This window comes from Mya arenaria, chromosome 8, assembly GCF_026914265.1.
Source record: "Mya arenaria isolate MELC-2E11 chromosome 8, ASM2691426v1".
Lineage (NCBI taxonomy): Eukaryota > Metazoa > Mollusca > Bivalvia > Myida > Myidae > Mya > Mya arenaria.
The window spans coordinates 45,212,702-45,240,582 of record NC_069129.1 but is presented as its reverse complement, the minus strand read 5'-3'; the positions used below and the strand labels follow the sequence as shown (position 1 = coordinate 45,240,582).

General features: G+C 34.9%; 1 protein-coding gene across 1 annotated transcript; it reads left to right on the top strand.

Moving 5' to 3' along the window:
* The first annotated feature begins 195 nt into the window (after positions 1 to 195).
* Positions 196 to 21,691, top strand: LOC128243196 (hemocyte protein-glutamine gamma-glutamyltransferase-like). The gene is made up of 16 exons (XM_052960798.1): positions 196 to 343; positions 3,135 to 3,320; positions 6,977 to 7,204; positions 9,162 to 9,419; positions 11,208 to 11,332; positions 12,000 to 12,107; positions 12,492 to 12,666; positions 13,379 to 13,517; positions 15,161 to 15,264; positions 15,749 to 15,911; positions 17,217 to 17,344; positions 17,536 to 17,615; positions 17,976 to 18,174; positions 18,627 to 18,787; positions 20,561 to 20,697; positions 20,862 to 21,691. Exons 2-16 carry the CDS (start codon positions 3,164 to 3,166, stop codon positions 20,998 to 21,000), a joined length of 2,301 nt encoding a protein of 766 aa, XP_052816758.1. The 5' UTR covers positions 196 to 343; positions 3,135 to 3,163; the 3' UTR covers positions 21,001 to 21,691.
* Positions 21,692 to 27,881: the final 6,190 nt, after the last annotated feature.

Sequence of the window (27,881 nt, the reverse complement as noted above, 5' to 3'; positions counted from 1 at the left end):
ATCATAGTCCTAGGTCAAAATGCATACTTCAAATAGATCCTTGTCTGAGTGCGGTATACAAAAACATTTTGTATTTAGTTATCAACCAGAGACGCGTAAAGATTTTATCATAGCATGTTAAGATAATACCGTATAATTTTAAAGTTTCAAATTTTTGCCAATGCATGCTAATTCAGCAAACGCCGAGGCGAACATTAAAAACTCTACCATGTTATTTTTTATCTGTATAATGCATGCATGTGCAGTTATGTCAGAAGTCACGGATTCACATAAGAGGTGCGGATTGTCGTCTGGTCTTCATACGTGCATATATTTTCAGGACTGCAGTTGTGATATTTTTCAGGTACAATTCTACGTTTACTTAAATAATTTGGAAATAAATGATAGTAATAGTTGAAATTGAATTGCAATTTGTAAAAACGTATTGAACTTAGTTTATATATAATAATGTTTTTATATATATATAATAATAAATCAGCAGTTAAATTCAAAGATATTTGGTATATTGGCTTTTGACAATTGTGTGTTTGTTTGTATTTTTGTTAAATACTGACTTTAATAACTGAGGATCATAGACATAACTTCAAGAAATGTATGCTATTTGTGGGATACATTAATGTCATATCAAACTGAAATAAAGTGTGAAATATCAGATTAAAATTTTGTGTTTTAATTAAATTTAAAATGTTTGTGTAAATAACTCAAATACATAGACCAATTCATTTGACATGGTTCTTTTCCTACATACAATTCAGTTCTGAAAACGTTATATTAGGTGCTTCATACACTAATCAGTAAGTTTCAAAATCTGACAGAAAACGTCGAACAGTTTATGAAGTGTATGAAAGCTTTAAGTTATAAAAGATTCAGTATTCAGAGTACCTTCATTATCTATGCAATTGGTTGGTTATAACGTTAATTTTACGCGCGTACACGTAAAAGTAACTTTTATTTTATTCTTTTGGTAAAATTATTTTACACTTACATCCATTTACAGAACTGCCAGAGGCTACATGGCCTGCATGTTATTTAGATATAATATTCGAGGTAGTTTGCGAAACACTGCATGATCATTTTCCTTTACGTCAAGCTTTTCGTAATGTTGGACTTGAGCGTCGTTTGTGAATCTCTCTCTGTAAGTGTAGCTTCCCGTAATGTTGGACTTGAGCGTCGTTTGTGAATCTCTCTCTGTACTTGTAGCTGTCCATAATGTTGGATTTGTGCGTCGTTTGTGAATCTCTCTCTGTAAGTGTGGCTTCCCGTAATGTTGGACTTGAGCGTCGTTTATGAATCTCTCTCTGTACGTGTAGCTTCTCGTAATGTTGGACTTGAGCGTCGTTTGTGAATCTCTCTCTTTACTTGTAGCTTTCCATAATGTTGGATTTGTGCGTCGTTTGTGAATCTCTCTCTGTAAGTGTGGCTTCCCGTAATGTTGGACTTAAGCGTCGTTTGTGAACCTCTCTCTGAACGTGTAGCTTTCCGTAATGTTGGACTTGAGCGTCGTTTGTGAATCTCTCTCTGTACGTGTAGCTTTCCGTAATGTTGGATTTGTGCGTCGTTTATGAATCTCTCTCTGTAAGTGTAGCTTCTCGTAATGTTGGACTTGAGCGTCGTTTGTGAATCTCTCTCTGTACTTGAAGCTTTCCGTAATGTTGGATTTGTGCGTCGTTGGTGAATCTCTCTCTGTAAGTGTAACTTCCCGTAATGTTGGACTTGAGCGTCGTTTATGAATCTCTCTCTGTACGTCTAGCTTTCAATAATGTTGGACTTGAGCGTCGTTTGTGAATCTCTCTATGTACGTGTAGCTTTCCGTAATGTTGGACTTGAGCGTCGTTTGTAAATCTCCCTCTGTAAGTGTAGCTTTCCGTAATGTTGGACTTGAGCGTCGTTTGTGAATTTTTCGTTGTATTTGTAGCTTTCCGTAATGTTGGACTTGAGCGTCGTTTGTGAATCTCTCGTTGTATTTGTAGCTTTCCGTAATGTTGGACTTGAGCGTCGTTTGTGAATCTCTCTCTGTACGTGTAGCTTTCCGTAATGTTGGACTTGAGCGTCGTTTGTAAATTTCTCGTTGTACATAATGTAGGACTAGAGCGTTGTTTGTGAATTTATCTCTGTACATGTAGTTTTCTGTAATGTTGGACTTGGGCGTCGTTTGTGAATCTCTCTCTGTACTGGTAGCTTTCGGTATAGTTTACTTGAGCGTCGTTTGTGAGTTTCTCGTTGTATTTGTAGCTTTTTGTAATGTTGGTCTTGAGCGTTGTTTGTGGATGTCTCTCTGTACGCACACTTTTCCGTGAAGTTAAACGTAATTTGTGATTCTCACTTTGAACGCTTCGTAAAGTTTATCTTAAGCGCCCTTGGTGAATCTCTTTCTGTACGAGTAGCTTTTCCTACGTAGGACATTAGCGTCGTTTGTGAATCGCTTTCTGTATGACTGTGTAGCTATACGCGAAGTTGGTCTTGAGAGTCGTTTGCGAATCACTTTCTGTACGTTTGAGCTTGAGCTTCTTTTGTGAATCTTTCTTTTTACTGGTAGCTTTCCGTAAAGTTTGAATTTAGCATCGTTTGTGAATCTCTCTTTGTACATAGAGGCTACCTGAAACTCACAGAAAAGGCTTTCATCGTGATTTTATACATTTCATTATCCTTGTTGGAATAATCGATTTGCACTTGCCTACTCAAACATATGTGACGTTGGTCACACATGTCAAATTGCCCCCGAAGTCGGTTTTACGCTTTACACCTTCACAATAAACACGTACTTGGATGCCGTAGCTCTTAAAAAGAAGTTAAAAGTGCATGTCGTACAAGTAGCTCTTCAGAATGTCTCTCATAAATAAGCCACTGAGTTCAAATACAGTGATTTAAGAGACGGTTCGATTTATACTATAACAAATATATCATTGAAATATCATCATAGATCAACTCTAATATTTAACTTTTAAATACAATGATATACTGCACTTGCACGGTGAACAGGCTATGGCAAGCAACATTATGTTAAAAACATAATATATAGCGATGTTGAATAAAAAGGTGTTTTTATAACTATGATAAAATACGAGAAGGTTAAATCGCAAAGACATATGACATACGAACATAAGCTCTCTTAACATTGGTCCTGATTATTTCAGTATTTGAGACCCGGTCGGAAACATCTCCAATGTTTTCCTATAGAAGAAGTAGGCGCTTCGCCCTATCGTCGGGCCGCTCGAGAACATGGATGGAAACCTCCTCGTTCTCTTCGTCAAGGTTTCGACTGAGAAATCTGTATGGGAGGAACGTCTGGGTGTGTTCAAATCATCATCAAAGTAACGATGGTAAAACTGTTGATTATATTCTCGTTATGTACATTTTCTTTTTTTGTCCATTCCTTATCAAATGTTCGCAGTATAATTAAGTAAATACCCAAAAGAACAATAGCGAAGAAATGTGATTAGGAAGTTTGACAATAGGTACAATGCACGTACGAATACAACGAAACATCTATGTTTTGCCATGGTATCAAACATGTGCATTTGAGATTTGACTTATGTCAATAAATGAGATACTCGTACATTTAAAATGAAACAATTATGGAATTTTCCATGGTATCAAGTATGTACATATTTGAGATGCACAGCACTCGAGTTTGATTATTATAAACACATGGGATATTAAACGTAAAGCATTCAGATATTAGTATTAAACCAGGCTTTGTAAATATCCATCTATTGTCACAGTAAAAACTTGATAAGGACACAATCATCCACACATCAAAGGATGATCAGACAGTATGAGTTTATTCAGGAATATTCAGCAAAAAAAATGATAAATAAAAAAAGACGTTTCTGATAACGTTTAACAACTTTCTTATAACATGACAAATGTCCTGTTTATTTAAAGTAAGAATAGAACAGACCAGAAAGATGTAAATTTGGATTTAAACATATTGTATCTCATTCATACAAATAATAATAACACAAAATGTTGGCATACAGATACAAATAATACGGAAAAGACATACTATGACAGAGATAAGGCGTTAAAAATAGTATTTATATGTAAATTTCTAATTTCAATAGCTTTATTTTTTTTAGTACACATTTTTTGTCTGGGATAAAACATCTGAAGCATTTTCAAAATACCTGAGCTTCTAGTATGATAAATACTTATATAATGTTTATCTTAGTAACAAACATATGTTAATACAAAGTGGAATAATAAACTCTGTTTTTCTTTGCTATTGCCACGTTGCGGTCCATACCGTCCAATTTCGACATGTAGATTGTAGGCGGGTACCCGCATCCTCGTCAGACAACTACGCATTGTTTTACTTCTTATTATGTCTTGATAATGCTCATATAAAAACTAGTTTTTAAAATGCTGAACACATTGAATTGTAGACGCTCTAGCCACACTTGCGTTAAACTGTCTACTTTTCCGCAATCAAAAGCAAAATGTTAAAATGAGAAAAGTAAATATTTCAATGGAATCAAACTCCTAGTATATGATGAAAACCGTCAAAAAAGTTTGACACCAAATCGATATTTGCCTTAATATCAGAAATAATATACATGTACAGTAAACACATCAATGTGATAAACATGGGATTATGAATTTAGACAACCTTATTCATAACGCTAAAGCTTTTTTCGTCTTTTATCGTATTTGCTATTCATTTGGTAAAGACTGAATGCTGTTTGGTCCGTTTTGTCACATGAGGCTAGAATTACAATACTCGCGTTACCAAAAGTATTGCTCCTGAATGAACAAATACAGTGTATAATTATTTCAAGGTAGAACGCATCAAGTGGTATTTTCAATGAAATAAACATTCAAAAGCATGCACTTATTTGTATCCTGACAAATATAATTAAACCCTCATAAATGGTGCACAGGATTTTCACGATGTCAGGGCCTATTATTAATGCATGCATGAATTGTATTCAACATGAGTTAACAAAAACATTTATTTCGCAAAAGTATGATTTGTTCCCTCTATGATACCCAAATATGCCGTAAAACAGTAATAATTATTGCTTGTAAACACGTTTGTGATTTCATTTAATATCTAGATATAAAACAAATCAAGGAAAGCAACGTTCACCTAATTAATGTTACGTTACAACGCAACCTTAAAACATCAAAAGCTTCCTGATATATTTATTGATTCACGATTTTCAGTCCCGATGAATTTTAGGATAAAACATCTCAGGATTGTAGTTTCTCCCTATTAACTATTTCTAAAAAACATTTGTACAACCTAAAATTAATTTTCTGTGTCTTAATGTCCTTTTTTTATATTCTTTTCGTTAACTGCTTTTTTCACATTCTTTTTTTTCTACTATCTTTTTAGAAATCGTACTTCTTAACTACATAATTCACATTCTTATTTCTTAACTATTCCTTAAACAGTATTATTCTTAAACGATACTTTTAGCACATTCTTGTTCCATTACTATTGTTTCCACATTATTATTTCTTAACTTTATTTTTTTTACATTCTGATTTCTGAACCAACTTTTACATTAATTGTTTCTTTTTTTTAAAACTAAATTTAGCATATTCCGATCCATACCTACCTTTTTCGCGTTCTTATTACTTTACTACATGCAACGCAGTATTGGGTCCCTAGAGCATTTTACGCTTTATTTTTTCTGTTTCGCTGTATCATTGGTTAACTACATACTCTTTACACATTCATCTTTCTTTCCTTGACACAATCTTAGTTCTTGACGACCTGTTTCGCAGTATGATTGGTTAACTACATATAGCATATTTTTAGATCTAATATACCCTTTACACCTTCCTCTTTCTGAACTTTCCTTAAAACAATCTTAGTTATTAACCACCTTTCACACATTCTTATATTTTACTTTATTTAGCACATTCTTATTCTTTAATTATAATAACATAAACACTTCATTATTTTTTACTTCTCTTTTCACATTCGTATATAATAACCACCCTTTTCAATTCGAATGTCTAAGCTGCAACAACATTCACCACATTCTTATTTGAGACCTGCCTGTTTCACATTCTAATTTCTTAACTAAATTTTTCACATTTTCTTATCTTGCCTACATTTTCACATTCTTATTTCTTTCTACACATATTCAACTAAACTTTTCAAATTCTTACTTCTTAACCTCAAATGTATTGAGCACTATTTCTGAACTATTTCGAATTCGTATACCGTTTCCACATTCTAATTACTTACTTACATTAATAACATTTTTTTTTCCTTACATCTTATTTCTCAAATACATTTATTACAATCGTATGATGTCATAACTGCTTTGCTCACTATAAAGTTTTAACTACATTTAACAAACCCTTATTTCTTAACGTTTTTAGCACATCAATTTTTATTTTCGTTATTTAGAACATTATTTTTTTTTTTTTTTTTTTTTTTTTTTTTTTCGCGACGGTATATACGATTTTCAATGGTCGCAGATCAGAATGATTCACTTATAGCTTAATATGTTAAAAATTTCAAAAAATAAAATGCAGTATTTCCTATTCAAGTCTATTTCATACATTTACAACATTCTATGCTGTCTTTCTTTAAAGTCGCAGCAGTTATTTGTGATTTATCTAATTCTAAAACTAAACATATTGAACGGATGTTTACTAATCGACAATGAAATTATAAATGATAATTAAGCGACTTTTAACGCCTAGATAAAGCCTACTATTAGTTACCCCCCTCCACCAATCCGTGTATAGTACACTACTTGATCTTATTACTACCATGCTTTGGGCTTTATAATGAGAATAAGATAATTATTATATGTTATTTAAAATAATCATTGTTATGATTTAACTATGATGCTTCACAATTTGAATATAACAGGGAATTATCGTGCGAGACATTCCTTAAACTAGGCCTTTAACAAATCAGATCCTGGAAATTCAAGTTCGCAAGAATGATTCTTAACTTATTTTTGCACATTATCCATTTTACCACCTTTTGATATTATCTTTACATCAGATGAAGATGTTGCTGACTCAAACGTTCTTCAAGTTATGGAAGTCGACCTTGACATTCGTCACAATACGCATGAACACCACACAAACGAGTTTGACATCACCGATTCCCGCGTATACGATTCCAGGGAGGTCTTGGTCATACGGCGTGGTCAAACGTTTCTTGCACACGTGACTTTTAACCGCGTGTTTGATCCCAAGAAAGACGACTTGAGACTAGTGTTTGAATATGGTATGTCATTAAGAAAACTATTGATATAACCATGGTCATATAAACCATTTAAAATGTACCAACGACATGTTATATATCAATTAACAGAAATATGGATGCTATATGTATCCGCCTAATTTGAAGAATATTTCTGCTGATAATATATGTCCATGATATACTTATTTCTTTTTATATTAAACATTCGAAGTTAACTATTTTACACAGTAAAGAAGAAATTTATGATTTTGTATCGCTGTCTAAGATATTCTGTGACAAATGTTGGTGTGAAATGATATACATGGTTCGCGATGCTCAAACCAATGGCCGATTTGTTGACAGTCGCGAACATCAGCATTGCACTAAACCACTACACTCTTATTGACAATTTCGAGAAGTAAATCATGAACATTGAACTAATCCTCTACACTATCAATGACAAATATAAAAATAAGTCATGAACATTAAATTTATCCTCTACACTATCAATGACAAATATAGAAGTAAGTCATGAACATTAAATTTATCCTCTACACTATCAATACAAACTCTAGAAGTAAGTCATTAACATTGAACTTGTCCTCTACACTATCAATGCCAAGTCTAGAAGTAAATCATGAACATTGAACTTGTCATCTACACTATGAATGAAAATTCTAGAAGAAAATCACGAACATTGAACGTGTCCTCTACACTATCAAAGACAAGTCTAGAAGCAAATCATGAACATTGATCTTGTCCTCTACACTATGAATGAAAATTCTAGAAGCAAATCATGAACATTGAACTTGTCCTCTACACTATCAATGACAAGTCTAGAAGAATATCATGAACATTAAACATGTCCTCTACACTATCAATGACAAGTCTAGAAGTAAATCATGAACATTGAACTTGTCCTCTACACTATCAATGACAAGTCTAGAAGTAAATCATGAACATTAAACTTGTCCTCTACACTATCAATGACAAGTCTAGAAGTAAATCATGAACATTGAACTTGTCCTCTACACTATCAATGACAAGTCTAGAAGTAAATCATGAACATAGAACGTTTTCTCTACACTATCAATGACACGTCTAGAAGTAAGTAATATACATTGAAATTATCCATTACACTATCAATGACAAGTCTAGTAGTAAAGTGTTATAAGTGATTATTTCTCACAATAAATCATGAACATTGAACTTGTGCTCTACACTATCAATGACAAATATAGAAGTAAGTCATGAACATTAAACTTGTCATCTACACTATCAATACAAACTCTAGAAGTAAGTCATGAACATTGAACTTGTCCTCTACACTATCAATACAAACTCCAGAAGTAAGTCATTAACATTGAACTTTTCCTCTACACTATTAATGACAAGTCTAGAAGTAGGTCATGAAAATTGACCTTGTCCTCTACATTATTAATTACAAGTCTAGAAGTAGGTCATGGAAATTGAACTTGTCCTCTACACTATCAATGACAAGTCTAGAAGAAAATCATGAACATTAAACTTGTCCTCTACACTATTAATGACAAGTCTAGAAGTAAATCATGAACATTGAAATTGTCCTCTACACTATCAATGACAAGTCTAGAAGAATATCATGAACATTAAACATGTCCTCTACACTATCAATGACAAGTCTAGAAGTAAATCATGAACATTGAACTTGTCCTCTACACTATCAATGACAAGTCTAGAAGTAAATCATGAACATTAAACTTGTCCTCTACACTATCAATGACAAGTCTAGAAGTAAATCATGAACATTGAACTTGTCCTCTACACTATCAATGACAAGTCTAGAAGTAAATCATGAACATAGAACGTTTTCTCTACACTATCAATGACACGTCTAGAAGTAAGTAATATACATTGAAATTATCCATTACACTATCAATGACAAGTCTAGTAGTAAAGTGTTATAAGTGATTATTTCTCACAATGTATTGAAAAGCATATCTTAAAAATACTCTGTTTCCAGGGAAATGTCCCATAGCATCAAAGGCGACAAGGGTTGAACTTATTTTGTCGGATAAAGACGTGAAGAACGAATGGGGAGCTTGGATCGAGTCCAGTAAAGACGCGTTGACGTCACTTCGAATAATGACGCCACCAAAATTAGCCATCGGGAAATGGACGCTGAAAATTGACGTCATCAAGCGCGAGGACTCAAATAAGACCACATATAGATACGTGCACAAGGACCCAATTTATATTCTCTTCAATCCCTGGTGCAAAGGTGAGAGAAAGCTAGATCGTAACATCGTAATTTATTCTGATGAGTGTTTACAACTAATTTATGGTGTCTAATTACTTTGCTCAATCCTTGGTCGTTTCTTGTACCGATAAACATGGGTTTGTTTGAGAGGAAGAAAATAGCAATAAGTAACCGTCCAGTTTAAAATGAATATGCAAGACACGCAAAATGTTTAGCTGCAGACAAAGACGGATCTCTTGCGAAGTATCAAAGATATGATTCGAATCCAAGTTAAGATATCAACCATAACTCCTGTCGTTCTGTTTGGTTTTGCGTATTTTGTATGTTTTTGTTTGATCCTTTCAACATTGAAATTATCTAAGTCTAGAGATCTAGCCTTTTGTTGATAAATTCAATAGCCCTTTTAGATATATTGATGGTATTTTAGGTTTAGATAATCCTGTGTTTACAGATAACATTCATTCGATATACCCTTCATAATTGCAACTTAATAAACTAATACATCCGTTTTAAAAGCATTCTATTTAGGTCTGCAACTCAAAGTAAATGAAGATATATTAAGTATCAATCTTTATGATAAACGTGATGATTTTAATTTTAAAATAATTAATTACCCTTCTTTAGATGTTCCTAATTCACCATCATATGGTGTTTTCATTGCACAGTTGATGAGATGTGCTAAAGGGTTTCAGATATTATAAATTAAGGAAAACCTTCTCAAAATTTGTTAATGGTCAGCATAACCTCATATGAAAGTACAATAGTAGTCTAAAATCGCTGTTTCAAGAAAATTCGTAAAAATAAAATGTTTCCAGCAGTTAGTTTGGCAGATAGACTTAATGAATTACTGATTTTATTTAAACCGTGGATATTAATATTAATAATATTTTGAAGAGCACTTGCTAGTTTTTTGAAGATGAATATCTGTAACAAAATATAGGGTTGAATATAGCATTCTTTCATAACTAAGCTTTCAGTCCTTTGATTTTTTTATGAAGATTTTGCTAATTCATGTTATCTTTAAAACCGTATTTGGCGAACACATTTTTGGCTGACTTGGAATGTTTGCATGTGACTTCATTTTCTTCAAATATTTTAAATTTTCAAATAATTTGGAGGAAAGATTAGCGAATACATTTCGCCTTTATTTTTAAAAATGATTTCATTATTTGTTCCTAGTTTTAGTACAATGATGCTTTTTATTATGAAACTCTATGATCACACACTTTTTAACCTTTTTATTTTATAAGGCAGACTGTGTGGGATGTGTATAGCTTCAAACAATGACTGCATCGTATCTTTGAAAAGTTTTTGCTTTAGGTGCTCTCAAATGTATCCCTCCGTCTGCAGATAGAGTTGGGATCTATAATCATAGAAGTACTTACCTATACGTTTATTATTATTTGTTTTATTGATAGGTTTCCTCAAGTTAATGCATACTTTGATAAGATTTACCTTATGCGTTTTATCTTTATTAAGGATTGTTGGGATAAGAGTGAGGTCTGTGCACATAAACTGGCGGTACCTAACAATTCTTGATAAACATACCTATTTTTATATATATTGTATGTATGCACTGTGCTGTTTGTGGAGGTTTGCGCTGTTCTTCCATGTTTCTTGTTTGTGATTTTGTGTTCTATGTCTTTGGCGTTTTCCCAGTGCCACTAAACCGGGTTTATGTTTTAACATTTTGCTAATGAGCTTGTTTTTGTAGCTTTTTGCATAAATAATGATCGTTGGTAACTTTAAGGCTGCTTGTACCAATGGATATTATAATTCACTCTTGAATGATGCCCGAATATGTTGCAGACGACAGCGTATACATGAGTGACGAGAGCGGTAAACTGCTTGGGGAGTACATTTTGAACGAGACCGGAAAAATATACGTGGGAAGCAGCAAGAAAATCTCTCCAAGAATGTGGGTGTTTGGTCAGGTAAGAGTATTCCCCATTCAAGAGAGAGAAAATAGTTTGTTCATTGTGTTAATAATTAAACCTCATTTATAATTTGTTCACCACAAATATTTATTAAAACCGCAAATAATTGTTATGGTCAAGGATTATCTAAAATTGAAAATATATCAGTTACACTTATGTAGAAATTTCAAATATTGTGGAGTGTTTCAGAATGACGCGACATTGGGAAAAGTCTTCGCTATGGATACACATCCGGTTTTAAGTTCTTTCTTTAAGAAAGTTTTTTTAGATTTAGCCTTCGGAAGCATATCACACAAGATTCAAACTATGGGAATAACAGCCTCGGTGTGATTAAAATTGTAGGTCTAAGCTGCAACCATATATACGGCTCCGTACGAGTTCGAAATTTGCATTTTCAGCGGCGGAATGTCAAGCAAAAATGAGAATCAGGCCGACAATTTATCATGTGTCGTGGTATCGACGCAAAAATACATTACATGTTTTACTTTAAACCAAAAATGAACTAGCCTTATTTAGGTTGTTATTACGTACAAATGCATTATAAATGATATGCTCTGTTCCTTCTTGACAAGTTAAGGCTCATCGACCAAGCAAAGAGCAACTCATCGTTACCAACAATAATTTGTTCCCCTTGGTACTCATGTTATATTTTCTACGTTTCCAGTTTACAGGTGATGTGCTAGATTGTGCACTGTCCCTTCTAGACCAAGCAGGAATTAAGGACCAGGCGAGGAGTAACCCCGTCATTATTGCAAGAAAATTGTCGGCCCTGGTAAGTTTATTGTGTTTTCGCAGTTTTATCCTTTCCAAACAATCATCTAAGCTGATCATGTTTTTATTTGTAAAATGCAACAAAACATGGCTGTCAATTTCATTAATCTTTAACCTTAAAACCATCATCCTCGGAAGAAAACTCTTCCCGCTATCGTTCGATAATCGAATCGAAATGGACAACCATAGTCGACCATGAAACCGGAGATAATCAAAATTGTTTTTTCGCAATAAGTATTATCAAAAATAGCATTCGTGTTTATTTCACCAGATTGTATGTCCTTAGTTTAACTAAAACATATTTTTGAACATTCATCATGGCACTGATTTTGACATACGATGTTTCATTCGAGCCACATATAACGAATGCCTCATATATCCGAAGGTGAATTCCTCCGATGACAACGGTGTGTTAACGGGCAACTGGAGTGGGGACTATACGAGCGGCACCTCGCCCCTGGAATGGACAGGAAGTTGCGCCATCTTAGAACAGTACTACCGCACCAAGGAGCCCGTCCGCTACGGACAGTGCTGGGTATTCTCCGGAGTCCTGACTTCCGGTAATCTGACCGATAATTTAGAAGTGGTGGAGGTAGTACCCTTTTCTTTCTAAAACACAAATTCAAACCAAACCAGTCATGTCGAATTGCGAGAAGAAACAAATTGTCAATAATACACTAGAGTTGGTAATTTGAAATCAATATTTCCAACACATTGAAGTAGGCCCAAAACATCCCGTTCAAGCAGTACAGCTACAAAAAGTTTCGCCTTCAAACGGCCGAAATTAGACTCGCTCCTGATGACTTAAATCAACATTTAGTAACTCATATAACAATTGAATAACTTAAATACTTTGACTTTAAGATATAAGAAGTTACGATGATAGTGTTCTCCGGAAGAAGAGAGCATTTTTACCGGCATTACTTATATTGTGAATAATATTCCTTATACCAAAATTCGAAACGATCTGTATATGCTTACATCAATGTAAAAAAATCATTAATGTCCTTTAGTTTGTCGAGCCTAGGATATAAGGTTACGAACTTCTTGGCTGTGTATTGAAACGTCAATATTAACATTTCATTTTCTCCCTAAAGTTTGCCGAGGCTTGGGTACCCGGCGCGGAGTATCACCGATTTCTAGTGTGTGCATCCAAACGTCAATATTAACATTTTTCCCTGCAGTGTGCCAAGCATATGTCATCGCGGTGCGGACTGTAGCCAACTTCTTTTCGGCTCGACAAAATAGTAACAATTTAATTCTCCATTGTAGTTTGCCGAGCTTTGGGAATACCGGCACGGAGTGTAACCAACTTCTCGTCAGCACACGACACTGACGGGAGCATCTCGATCGACAAACATTTTAACACCGACGGTGAACCTCTTGAAGAATACAACAGTGACTCAATCTGGTAGGTGTGAAAGCGCTAAGTATACACCCTAATGATCACTACCCGAAATCGTGGTGTTTAAGATGATTTGGATGGGTGGGGTAAGTGGGGTTTTCGAATAGTTAAGAATGTGAGATCTTTCGTGTCACTAAAGATACCTTTGTTTCCGGGATATATCACCGGATTATCCAATACTCTATTCGAATTAAAATAATATCGCTCCAGGTACTGAATTGGAGGAGTGACAGTTTTATAGTCATCATTGAATAAATATGAGTAATCGTATGATTTTAGGTTTAGATAGTAAATTGTTTAAGACAAATAACAGTCCTATTGTCCCAAGTGTTTGAAATATGTAGCTATTGTACTCATTGTTGGCATAATCAGACGTATTGTCCTCATTGGTTGAAATTCTAGACCTAGAATCCTCATTGAAGGATCAATCAGACCTATTGTACTTATTGTTGGCATCATAAGAGCTTTTGTCCTAATTGGTAGGAATATAAGACCTATTTTCCTCACTGGTAGAAATACTTTACATGTGTCAGTCCTCATTGGTGAAAACACGAGACCTAGTGTCTTCATTTGAATAATTGGTCGACGTATAAAGCCTATCGTTGTCATTCGTAGAAATATCAGACCTATTGACCACATTAATGGAAATATCATACCTATTGCCCATATTGGTTGTTATCTCAGATCAAATGTCCCAATTGGTAGAATTATAAGAACTTTTGTCCTCATTGGTATGATATCAGACCTATTGTCCGCATCTGTGGAAATATCTGATCTAATGTCCCCATTGGTAACAAATACCAGACCTATTGCCTGCATTAGCGGATATATCAGATCTGTTTATTCATTGGTATAAATATCAGACCTATTTTCTTCATTGGTGAAAATATTAGTCCTATTGTCCTCATTGGATGACATATAAGTACTATAGTTTCCTTATTTTCTTAATTTCGTTGAAAGAAGTATCAGTCCTACAGATATCACATTGACCCAATTTTAAGAAAGGGCAGTCCTATCGTCGCCATTGGAAAATAAATCAGAAATATAACTATTACGTTTTATTGCAGTCTTAAAACAAAGGATTATTGCTGTTTATAAGAGTCAGTTTATGAATTTCCCTTAGTTATCCATTTTCCATGTTATTTAAACACATTTCGTCTGTTCTTTAACTCACTTACATAGCCTCATGTAGGTACTTACAATCTACGCCCGTGTTTGTACACAGTTTTCTGCAAAGTTGTTTTAAGGTTTGCTCTTAGGTATGCCGGAAAACGCTAATATGACATTAAGGTATTACATATCGATGGGAAGTTTACCCCCTTGAGCTCAGTAGCAAGAAGGGCCCGCTTATCAAATTTGGCCTAGCTTTGTTTTTGAAACTTGATGCTCATTCGGTATTTTATTTTTTCCTAAAAATGAAATTGCGGCATTTGTTTTTTACTCTTCTTTGTTTGTGACGTAGGCGTCAGATCAAACTAACGACAAATAGTTTGCCTTTGTCGTCGCTTTTTAATTATACTGTCGTTTTTTGCTTTTTTGAGAATATTGTTCTTTTATATATGATGGTTTGCTGAATATGTCATCTTTCCATTTGTTTGTTTACAACAAGACGAATATACATATTCAAATTTTGACTTCCTGTGTCTTAGGAACTTCCACGTCTGGAATGACGTATGGATGGCACGTCCGGACCTGCCGGTTGGTTACGGCGGCTGGCAAGCTGTCGATGCAACACCACAGGAAGACAGTGATGGTGTGATAATCATAGTTTTGCAAAATAATTTGAAATCTCTATATACTGGGAAAAAAATCATTCTTAGTTGTGCTTTTAATATAATCAGTTTTGTAACAAAAAATCATTAAAACCTTCATGTACATGCATTTTATAATCACGTTGCTTATTTCTAACAATAACGTAACAAAGCATCCTTCTGGTGAACAAACTTTTGCTCTGAATCTATTGAATCTGCTAGGACATTTTTCTTCTACTTTAAATTTAGATTCAAATGTAGCCAACCTTCGAGTGATAAGGAATGTAACGAAGCGTGTTAGATCTTTTTACTTACAAACATATGAAAGTCATGCTACAATGTTACATTCGTTAAGTAAAGATGTTTGCTGCGAACGTTTATGTTTTGGTTTCCCGCTTGCAGTGTATGCGCTGCGTTGCAACAGGGATACAAAAAAAACAGTTTGCTAACGTTAGGTAAATGCTCATCCTATTGATCGCATTACAGGTGTTTACTGTATGGGTCCGATGTCACTGCGAGCTATTCGGGAAGGAAAGGTGAGCCTGCAGTACGACGGTCCGTTCGTGTTTTCAGAGGTTAATGCGGATATGGTATATTGGATGGTCGGAGAGGATGGATCCATGGAGAAAAGGGGCATGAATAAAAATAGGTGAGAGTGGGATACATTGGTATATATATATACTTATTTGCGGTCGTCATAATGAGACACTAGAACGTTGAACACTATTTATACGGGTACTTGATACTTGTTATTATGTTCTACGTAGTTCACGTATGTGTATATTGTACAAGTTCAGAAAAACATGTTGGATAGCACGAACAAATTGATTGATGCGATTTATATGGTGTTCCTTAAGGACAATCATGTCCTTATTCTCACGCGAAGCACGAAGACGGATGAACAAGGAGATGATGGGTAAATTGCGAAGATACGTAGGCGAAACGCGTAAGTACGAACGTACGAAGACGAAGGAGAAAAGGGACATAGTTGGCTTTGCTGCCTTAGAGGTTTTGTTCTGTCGCGTATTCGCCTCGATGTCTTCGCGTCTTCGCCTTGTCCTTTCACCATCGCACTCTCTTTCCTTCGCTGTCGTCCTTTTGCGTCTTCGCATTTTCGGGCTAGGGCGAATTTACGATGGCCCTAACTGAACACCGAAGAAAGCAGTGCTACGTCCACAAGTACAAGTTATAAACTTAAAGTTTAACATGTTCGTATAGGTACACATACAGATCCTCATTTAAGCTAACTCTCGACATTTTGAACATATGCATCAGGTTCATATAAACATACACATCGGAACATTCTAGATTAGTTTATCAATGGCCTTGTTTATATCAGCCTTAGGCTCTAATCTGCACTTTCTGCACATTCCCATGTCCATGAAGTTCCAATTAGAAACATACAAATAAGGCTTGTTTCGGATTCCAACGCACTAATACGTTTGTTAAAATTAATTCTTAATATTATTGTAATACATTAAAACAGCGCCCATCTATGCTATTAACGTTTAACAGAGAGCTATTAAAAACTATGCATTTAAGCGTCTGTCCAAATTGAAAAACTACCAGTTCCAGTGAACAGAAAAAAGAGCATTACGCTTCAATTATTCTTCTGTTCTAGTGTTTGAAAGCATATAAAAACAAAGAGTTTGACCGACCTAAGCAACACGAAACACTCATCCAGTGTCTATTAACATTATGTACCCATGTAGGGCGGATAAAATGCGAGTGTGACCGGCCGAGACGTGCGACATTTTGTCTAACAGTGAAGCGTCCGAGAGAGGATAATCGTTACGCCTTATTTTGTCATTTATTCCAGTGTTGACAAGAACATAAGCGCAAAAGAATGTGACCTGTCCATGCAACAATGAACAATCATCTTAATATCTGATACTGTGCAGTGACCGTGAATGCATAACAATTATATTTATATTACTTTCGTCATGTTGTCTAGTGTTGGAAAACATATCAGCACAAAGAGTGTGACCGGTATAGGCAACGCGACACGATCATCTAGAGATGGGAAATTGTGTAGCGATGTGGAGAGGGAAGATGTCACCGACCAGTACAAGTTTAAGGAAGGTAAAATAGCTTACACAAACACTTGCTATGTAGTGTTGTTTTATTTAATTGGATGTATGCTTCGAATTTAATAAGGTTGTCGTGCAGAACATGAAGATTTGCATGGACAGTTCCTGCTTGATTCAATTCATGCCAGGTTTTTCGATCATCAAAATTGCAAATGCTATTAAGTTGCCGTTTTGCACATGCAGGCTCGGAAGAGGAACGAGCGGCTGTGAGGGAGGCAAACATCCACTCCACCGTGGCGGGCATCTACAAAACCGCGGAAGAGGTATGACCGTTGCCATAACTTGTTATTCGGTGTAACACAATTAATTGTGCTCGACTTACTAATCTCATTCATATCATATTGCGTTGGTTTAATTCACATTTAGGCATGATTGCATGAATCGACTTTATTCAATGAAGGACCCCCATACTGGTACCCACCCTGATTTACATGTAAGCTCAAATAAGTGCAAAAAACACTCGATACCTTTATGCTAGAAATTGTTAGGTTATACACATATATTCTATAATGATAAGCATGTCTAATTTCATCAACCTGTCATTATCTACCTAAATTCAGAGCGCCATTTGTTTGGAGACACTCAATGTTATTTTAACAATACAACACGATTGTTTTATGTAGGACGTCGAATTTCAACTTAACTATGACGTGGACACCTTCGTTGGCGAAGAAATCAAGGTGACCCTGACCGCACGGAACAACAGCGCCGCTAAGCGGACCGTGAAGGGCACCCTGGTCCTTGGCACCGCCTACTATACGGGCGTCTTCCACAAGGAGCTGCTGAAACAAAAATTGGATGTTGTCCTTGACCACAAAAAAGGTGATAGGAAACATTAATGTATTTATTGTTAAGCTCATAATAGTATTATCTCCAATCCGTTTCTGTATTACCAATACTATTATTAAAAAGCACAGTGTTTATTTTGACAAGTAATAATTACAATTAACTACAAATAGTTTCAGTGTGTATTTTGAACTAACTTAAGGGCAAATACGATCAATTCGTATATGATAACTTTTGAATGAGTTATACGCTATGGAAATTTGGGCACCAATCCATGTTCGTCAATACGTATTAGCTATAAAGTCATTTTCTGTTTGAGCTGCATACCAAATTTTGTGTTAATTACCACTAAAAGAAAATGTTCATGATATAAATTATAATAGCATTTCAAAGAGTAACATATAGTTTGATTAACGTCATTTAAAAAATAAAATTTTCTCCTTGTCAGTATACTTCTATATGCATGTTACCTGTTGGTTTTTTTTCAGAAAAGGAGATAGACTTCAAAGTCGATGCCGGAAGTTACCTAGAAAACCTCGTGGACCACTGTATGATCACCATCTCGTGCGTCTGTGTCGTCCAGGAGACCAGACAACACTTCATCGACCGGGACGAGCTCAGGCTCAGGAAACCAACGCTCACTGTTAAGGTAAAACAAAATCAATTGCTGGCTGCAAAGGTAAAGGTAAACAAATCATTTGTTTTCAATTGCTTTTTAATTTCATTTCAGACATTCATTTTATATTTGTATTCATATACTATACACTATGACCGGTCGTCATATATATTTGCATAAGATAAAAGAAATATCAATGATCGACAGTCATGTTTGATTTATTGCATCGTACGTGAACTGTTTGAAACGAAATAAACCTTGTTCTATTATGTTTTGTTTAAACGCGTATGGTTCGTTTCAGTATTCAGATATCACGCAGGAATCGTTTAAACTATGCTAATTGAACCATAGTTCGTTAAAAATTTCCCGAAGAGTTTCGTTCATAAAATTGATGTAGCTGCATTTGTTCGTTTCCAATATCAAAGTTTGTAAAATAGGGCCATACCTTAAGGTTATATCTATGGGCATAACAAAAAACTATCTGAACTTCTTGGCGATTATTCAACAAATATGACCTCGGAAATTATACGTTTCCTTAAAAATTACCCATCATAACAGCAACCATATTGAACACGTGATGCATTTTTTCAACCGTCAAGGGAAATATTTAATGATTAAAGATGGAGAGCTATGATAATGTACCCGACCTTCAAATTCATTTTTCAATTTTGATTTCGCGTATTGAACGACTGTAAACATTGTTAAAGTTATCGAATGTGTCTGCTTAGCCTGACGATAATGAGTTAATCGCCGTTCGCCTCATTACATTTTCCTATTGCTTGAAGCCATTTTACTTGGTCTATCCCGAATCTTGCCGGAGATGGCTGTTTATTACGATTAAAGCAAACATGTCTAAATGTTCTGTAAGTAATCCCAATTTCCGTCCGTAAGAAGTCATGTTATTGAGTCCCATTTTGGACATGGCTGCTCAAGACAAACACAAGAAGACTAATAATATCTGTCATGTGTTCCCGTTCCGGATAGAATAATCCGACCCGAGGGCACCTGCGTTTGCCTGGTAACGAGGCTTGTCGAGTTACCGGCTACGCAGCGTGCCCGAGGGTCAGATTTTTCTATCCAGAACGGATACACATGATAGATATTTTTTCTAGCATACCTTAATCATTTGTTTTTGTCAAGAAACTGCATAAAAAAGCTCATTTTTGTACAGTTCACCAAAAAACGCGTGCGATAATGTTTAGTGACGTCATGACGCGCAGTTTTTTTTCATTCACTAGCAACGTCAATAAGTTCCTTCGATATCAAGTCTTTGAAGGGTTATTTTGTTTTTGTTGTGAAGATATATCTTTTTACAAAGTTAATGTTTATGAAACTCATCTATTGAAATATCATAATTATGGTTACTTAAAGTATATAATAAAATAAATAAAAAGTATTACGTCACAGCGCGTGACTCATCTGGCATGGGGGATGCCAGATGGGATTTTCCAGCACGGCTGACGTCACCGGAAATGCCTATCCGGTGTGCTAGAAATGCTGTAAAGTCCTTATAAGTTGTAAACAGGTTGTCTTTTGGCAAGTGTGCGTATTTAAATGATATGTTTGGTTGATAGTGATTATTGGATACATATTGGCAAATCAATAAAAAAAAATGGCTTACTCTGACCAAACAAATAATTTATCAGTTTTATACAAATAACTGCTGCTCGCTATGACCTAAGAAATTATTTCGAGCGATGTTCATATCGGTTTATACAGTAAAATTGTAATAACTATCTTAACTACTGAATACCCATTACATAGAAACTTCCTGTACATGTACAATATCAAAATGGTCTTACACAGGCCCCAGAGTCTGCTGGCAATGGGCAGAGTTTCAAGGTAGATGTGTCGTTTGAGAACAAGCTTCCAGTTCCGCTCACCAAATGCGAGCTGCGCGTGGAGGGACCGGGGCTGCAGAAACCCGTCATCTATAGACAAGCGTGAGTTTGAAGTTAATTAAGACGTTAGGCGCAGTATTCGTCAAATATAGTATTTCTTTTATTTGCCCGCCTAATGTCAAATTCACTAATGGAGAGCATACGAGTTTAATACTAAGACAATAGTCAAAATCAAATCAGTCTCTAAAACTATTTTCTTATTCCAGGGACGTGAATGCCAAAGGAACGTTTATCGCAACGTTTCAAATGACGCCAGTAAAGAGTGGTAAACGTGATGTTGTCGTCTATTTCAACAGCCGTCAGATCTCTGGCGTCACCGCATGTCACTCTGTCTATGTGAAATAGCTGGTCTGATTTCATTTTTAACATTTCAGATAAGTTCAATGGAACACGCCCATGATCACCTTATTCATGTTTCTTTCTCATAATGTGTTATTTTCTTCTTATTTTTTAATAAATGTGTGAAACCCTTAAGTGTAATAGTGTAGGAACAATGTAAATGCTTCGACCGATTTGTAAACTAATAAACTCTATATCTTAATCATGCCAAATTAATTCTATAGTAACCGTCATCACCTTCAGGCGAATAGGTTACTAGCCTTTAGAACCTTTAACCCTAACCTTAGCCCTCTCCCACCATCGCCTTCAGAATAAAGCAAAACATTAACCTATGATGTAGTCGTAAGTAATCTGCAATCATTGGAAAGTGTTTTCTCTCACTAAGTTTTCCATACAGAAATATACATTTTTCCACCCTGTAATGCCAAGTATGCAATGTAATGAAATTGATTTGGTATGGCCTTACTGTGTAACGAGCTTTGGTAGTATTCTGTGTAGTATCTGATGCGTTTATCATAATGTTGCATATGTCTTCAAGATTTACATGTAAACACGATTCTTGAACATTTTGTATTGTTAGTGTAATTTGAAACTTTCACATATTTCATACAACTGTTTATAATGTTATAGTAGTATCACATTTTTATATATATTTGTGTGTTTAAGCAGACTTATTATATCAAAAATATATCTTACAAATAAATGTGTTTATTTTCTGTTCCACAGATATGGTCGTAAAGTATAACTCTTTATCACGCCCCCATCATGAATTATGCAACTCTATTGGCCCAGGATTGGTCATGCGTTGACTATATACTGTACACGTAATTATAAGTATTTAAAACGTTCAAAAATACACATAAAACGAATGGCCAGAAAGAATATTCTTTATTCAACACACTGCACGATACCAGACCAGACAAAGAACAGACAGTATGTTCCAGGTAAACAGCTCAGTTGCTAGGGATCGTCAAATAGAAATTTACCAATTTTCACCAGATGTCTAAACTATCCTGGGAAGAAAGCTTCATTGTTTAAGACGCCCATGTTTTGCGTACGAATACATTCAACTTGTAAGTTTTAAGTTCAAAATCAAACCGAAGGTAAATACTAAGTATGCTCTGCCATGTTTTGTGCAGTAAAACATTAAAGGTTCGAACTGTCACACGTTTTCTTAAATACGTTTAATCACTAAGGACTACCGTGACCTTATTCAAGAGCTGTTAATGTTGTCTATAATCTAAGTTTGTGCGCTGGAGTGCAATGCTGATATATTTTTAGGTTAAATTTAAAGAACAACTTTGTAATATGACACTATAAAATAGTGATTAAGAAAGTATGCGTGGATGCCATAGAATTGCCTTTCATTTTGTCTACAGTATAGACCTGGCAATAAAGTCTGACCTACTGCATATTAAGCTTGCTCATAAGCGTTGATGCTCTCAATAGTTTGAACAGCAACACCGAGCACTACTGAACATTGACAGTGCTTCACTTGCCAAAGTTACAAATGAACTGTTTTTTCAGACTTCAAAGGGTATTGTCATATTCTGAATTTATTTTGTGCTTCCGTTTTGTCACTTTGTTGCAACTTTCCGCTAAGACGTGAATAGGAAACTCTTTCATTAGTATGAAGTGGGAAAAACAAAGCTGTAATCAGATAACCCGTTTAACTTGATACACAAGGACGTCATGCGATGTAATTTTAAGATGGCATTTAAGTCATGTGTATGTGTGCTTCAAAGAAATACGTATTTGGAGTATACAAAAGCCTTTCGGCATGGATTAAATTATACTTTTATTATTTTTGTAACTAAGCACAATTGACACTTGTCGAGCGTGACATTTAATCTTATAGGGATGGAATCTTCACCTTGTTCAGAACTGGTTATATTGTCGAAACATTTTCATTTATCATACTGCTAAGACCGATGTAAAGAGACAACTAAGCATAATAAACTGATAATAAGATTAGATACGACCTGACACGAAAGGTCAGCTCATAAAACAACAGGTGGAATTGCTGTAGAAGATAAAAAACAACGAAAATTGAGAAGACATCTGTAAGAAGCTAGCGTAATAGCCTAACTTGACGTTTAACATTTTAAGACAAAAGCGATTTAAGCAATGAATTTCCACATATATTACAGATGTTTTGTTATATGTGAGATGCATGCTGAAAATGAACAGAAGGATAGTTAAGGTGTACACACCTTGTTAAACTGTTTGACTTTGCCCAAAAACCTTCAGATAGCGTTGCCTCGAGACTGTTATTTTATTATAATGGCGGAAACATTCCATTTTATTTTCTATACCACTTAAATTAATAAAAAAGTTAGCATAATTACGAAATGATTAGGACATTTTTCTTTAAGTTACATTGTTGTCTACAATTAATATTCCGACAAAAAACGCTAATAGGGTTTCCGCATAACACATCCAAAACCGATGCTCTTAAGGGCTGGAAAGACTTGCGTTAGACGTTGACAGTGTTACACTTACGCTGCCATTTCACGTCCAAAAACATACGTTACCGGGTCATTGGAATATGTTCCATGGTTCTTTACATATAAGAAGCTTCGTTGACTGGAGTGCGTTTGTGCGTGCGTGCGTATCTGTATACATGTATGCACGTGTGCATGTATGCACATGTGCACGTATGCATTCATGCACGTGTGCACATATGCATGTATTTACGTATGCATGTATGTACGTATGCACGCATGCATGAAGACACGTTTGCATGTATGCAAAAATGCACGTATGCATGTATTTACGTATGCCTGTATGTACGTGTGCACGAATGCATAAAGGCATGTTTGCACGTTTGCACGTATGCACGTATGCATGAGTGCACGTATGCACGTATGCAGGAATGCACAAATGCACGTATGCATAAATGCACGTATGCAAGTATGAAGGAATGACTTGAGGTCCATTTGATATTCATGTTCTTAATTTTTAATTATGAAAAAAAAAGTTTCAATTAAGTGTAGCAGATCAGTACCACGTATAGGGTAATCAAAGATGGTTATATTTTATCAAGAAACAACGGTTAAACGCTTGATTGAATTCACAAAGGCGGCAACTTATAGCTCTTGACATTCTATCATAATTTGGATTTGTTTTCGAAATCCGAAGGTTTGTAAACAACTTAAGAACGTATCACTGTATCTAATCATGCGTCTGTGGTGTATCTCTGACGTGCTCTGTTAATCGCATCTATCAAATTGATTTGAATGCGAATGCTTCAGATGTTTGCTGGGATGACTGACTTGCCAAAAAGTAGACACATGAGATTGAAGATAAACGTTTTATTCACTGATTATTCGGTGACATATCAGTTAAACATCTAATAGCTGGCTAATACGTTTGAAAACAACGAAAAAAAAACGACCTAGGTGAATTCAACCAAATAGTTGAATTGCCAGACAAAACATTTTGAATAAAAAATGAACTGATTAACAAACAAGTTTACTTTAGAATCGAAACAAAAAGTGTCAATGATATTTAGCAGAGCTAATAATAACTACAACATTACAATGGAATATGATTGCTAAATATTTCAAGTTACGAGGTTGGTAGGTGACCCGATATGGGATATACGGGGAAATATCGTTTATTACTAATTGGTACCGGTATCAAATTGCATTATATGTATACTTTAGAAAGTCTTATTTACTAGACATCCGATTAAAAATGATATTTATTGTCATTTTTGAAAAGAATGGCAATATCTGTACGTTTTTTCTTTGCAGAGAATAAGTAAAAACCATAACAGTGGTAATCCGGCACTTGTTGGGGCACCTATCGGCTTGAGTATACATCGGTTTCTTGGGATTGGGTGTAGGTACGGTAAAGCATTTCATTTCAATATTTATAAAAAATTAAAAGTGTTTAAACATACGTATGTGCTTGAAATGTTGGATTTTACATTTCTGTTAGGTTTATAAAGGTTGAAAAAAAAGAAAAGGGATCAGTTAACTCTAAGTAAATGTTTATGCCAAACGCTTGGCAATAGAGTTTCCGGAAAAATACGGTGGAGACGTTCATTAAGAAATTTGCAACAATATGATGTTCTAAATATGTCAAAGACACCTTCTTATCATGTTAAGACTCAGAGATCAGAACGCAATTATCTTGTCAGTTACTTTGACAGCCAATGAGTCAAAATGCTAAATGCAGAACCAGTGCATAGTTGACATTTAGCCTTCCAGGACAATAATTGAAACGGATCCTTTTGAATATTGTCATGGTGACCATTTAGAAATTGGCATTTAATAGCCAAAATATTAGATAGAGTTATGATCATGAAAAAGGATTCCTGTGCCATTCCTTGGCTGCAAGATTTACATAATGCTACGTCTTTTAACGACTGAACTCTGATTAATTAGTTGAAAGATGTGTTTATTTTAGAAGAAAGGTCTTGATGCGCCATTAGGACGAATGCTACATAAGGACTGTTCCATTCCTACTATGAGACACCATTAAAGTGTAAAATAAGCACTAATATTTATATGAAAAACTGCAGAAACAAGTTCAGTACCCGATAGTTTAAAAATTAACCCCGTTTAATAGCACAGGGTAAACACCAAAGATATAGAACGCAAAAACTCAATCACAAACAAGAAACAACAGCACAGACTCCACAAACTACACCGTATATATATTTACTATATAAAATCACTAGGTGTGTTTATCTTATGTATAATAACCGTCGCCTGTGTGAAACAAAATCTTCATTTCAAAGTTCAGTGTTCAACATCATGGAACAGTTTTTTAGGAATATTTATTGGTTAATAACAAATGAGGCATTTGTATTGGTTACGCGACCTTCCTGATGCTTTCCTGATAGAAAAATATCAGGGCGAAATTGAACCGGTCTATCTTTTCAGTACAATATTATTTGAAAGCAGTCATGACCACTCGCCCATGGAGGCTAGTGATAATATAAGGTTTTTGAAGAAGATTTTATAGTAACGTGCGAATTCATTTGAAGAAGAGTTTTCTCCCTTGCCTTAAGCATATTCATTAATACGAGATTTTGTCAGTCAATTGGCCTATGGTACTTATGAAGTTTAACGGAAATAAGTACCGTGATTGCTGACGATGTGCATTGCGATAGCACACAGAAACAGTATGTCTTGAATGAGCATACGGCTGGCTTCATTTAATTATCTCCGGTTCCATTTTGATCCTTTAATAACTTTTAGCTGCAAAAGCGTTGACGGATGCTTCATGGGGGATAGTCTGAAGGAAACATAAGCACAAATCGCACTTATTGCATATCATCTTGCTCGTGAATCACAATGCAAACATATATGAGCCTTTTAGCTTTAATAACTGGAATCAACTTAAGCATACCAGATTAAAGTATCCTATTCCGTTGAGCAAAAATAGTTACTTATTCTTGATTATACATATTTAACATGGTTATCATTTATAATGCTTTCTTTTAAAAGTCTCAAAACGCTTTAATACGAGAAAATGATATTAATTTTAGAAAGACAAAACTATAATTAGTAGACTTAGATTAATATTGTTACAATGCACCGACTTTTAAGCGTGCTCTGGACATTGTGGCCAGCAGGTTATTTAAACATAGCATACACTATATTAACACCAAAATTGCCATGCAAAGTATGACAAGCATACACATGAAATCACCGTTGAAGTTCAGTAACCCTACTACCAATTTCACATAGATACGATCATACCAATACTCGTCCTACATTCATGCTTAACTAGAGATTGCATTCATTGATCGGATCGTTCAGGGAAGAATTAACAGGGAAGAACTTATGTTATAGGGTATTATGGCAACTTTTGACCAGATTTATGGTTACTGTTTATATATTTAAGCGTGCATTCACGTCAACAAGCTTACGGTCAGCTTTGTGTAGTACGGATAAGTGTTAATGTTACGCGATTTTGTGATTATTTCTTGATTATGTCCTTAGCACTTGAAGATGGCAAGTTGTTTTACACGTTTAAATTTTGTTTAAACAAAGATATGTTCATTTTTATACGCATGTTCTTATAAGACGTTAAACGTGTATACATTAGTTGCTACAAATGCTATAATACAATGGAAACTACAGGGAGAAATAGTTTACCCTGTTAAGAGTCGGCCATTTATGTCTGATGATGAATACTGAAGAGGCTGAACGGAAACGTTAGGAAGTTACGAATAAAACATAAACACTTATTTCAGTGCTGGTTCATAATTGTTAATACACATGTTGAACATTAAGTAAGTTTTGGTGAATTAATGGAAAAAATATTTATTAGAAGTGTCAGTTCAAACAACACATTAAAATGTAAGAAAGTTTATGTGTAAAACTGCACGAATTGGTATTAATTTGTTAATGTGTATACAAAAAAAAAACATGTATTTTTCTTCAGAAAATGGGTCCTTGATCAGGACTGGATTAGATCTCCTACAGGCAAGATCAACTCATACAATTTAAACGTGGTTCTTTCCCTACAAATGCACGTATAATATGTTCATATCCTCATAAATGTATCCTAGTAATCAATATTCAACTTACCGGAGTCATAAACATTCTGTTTTACTCTTAGCATCAATCTCGTAATTTTGTTAACTTTAATTCAATTCTTTAATGTATCTCAATGTATCTATTCTGTCATGCAGTAGTAACCTTAATAAATGCTATCGAAGCTCATATATCAGCTAGCCATGAAGTGAATTAGATTGTCACAGTTTATCGAGATCAATCATATTATCTGCACATAACACCAGTTTTAAAAAGTTGATGTCGTGTTATTATAATTACTATTTTTATGCAGTTCTATGTTCGATACATCTTAAACGATTTTTGTCAGTTATAACTTTATTGATAAACGATTTTTGTCAGTTATAACTA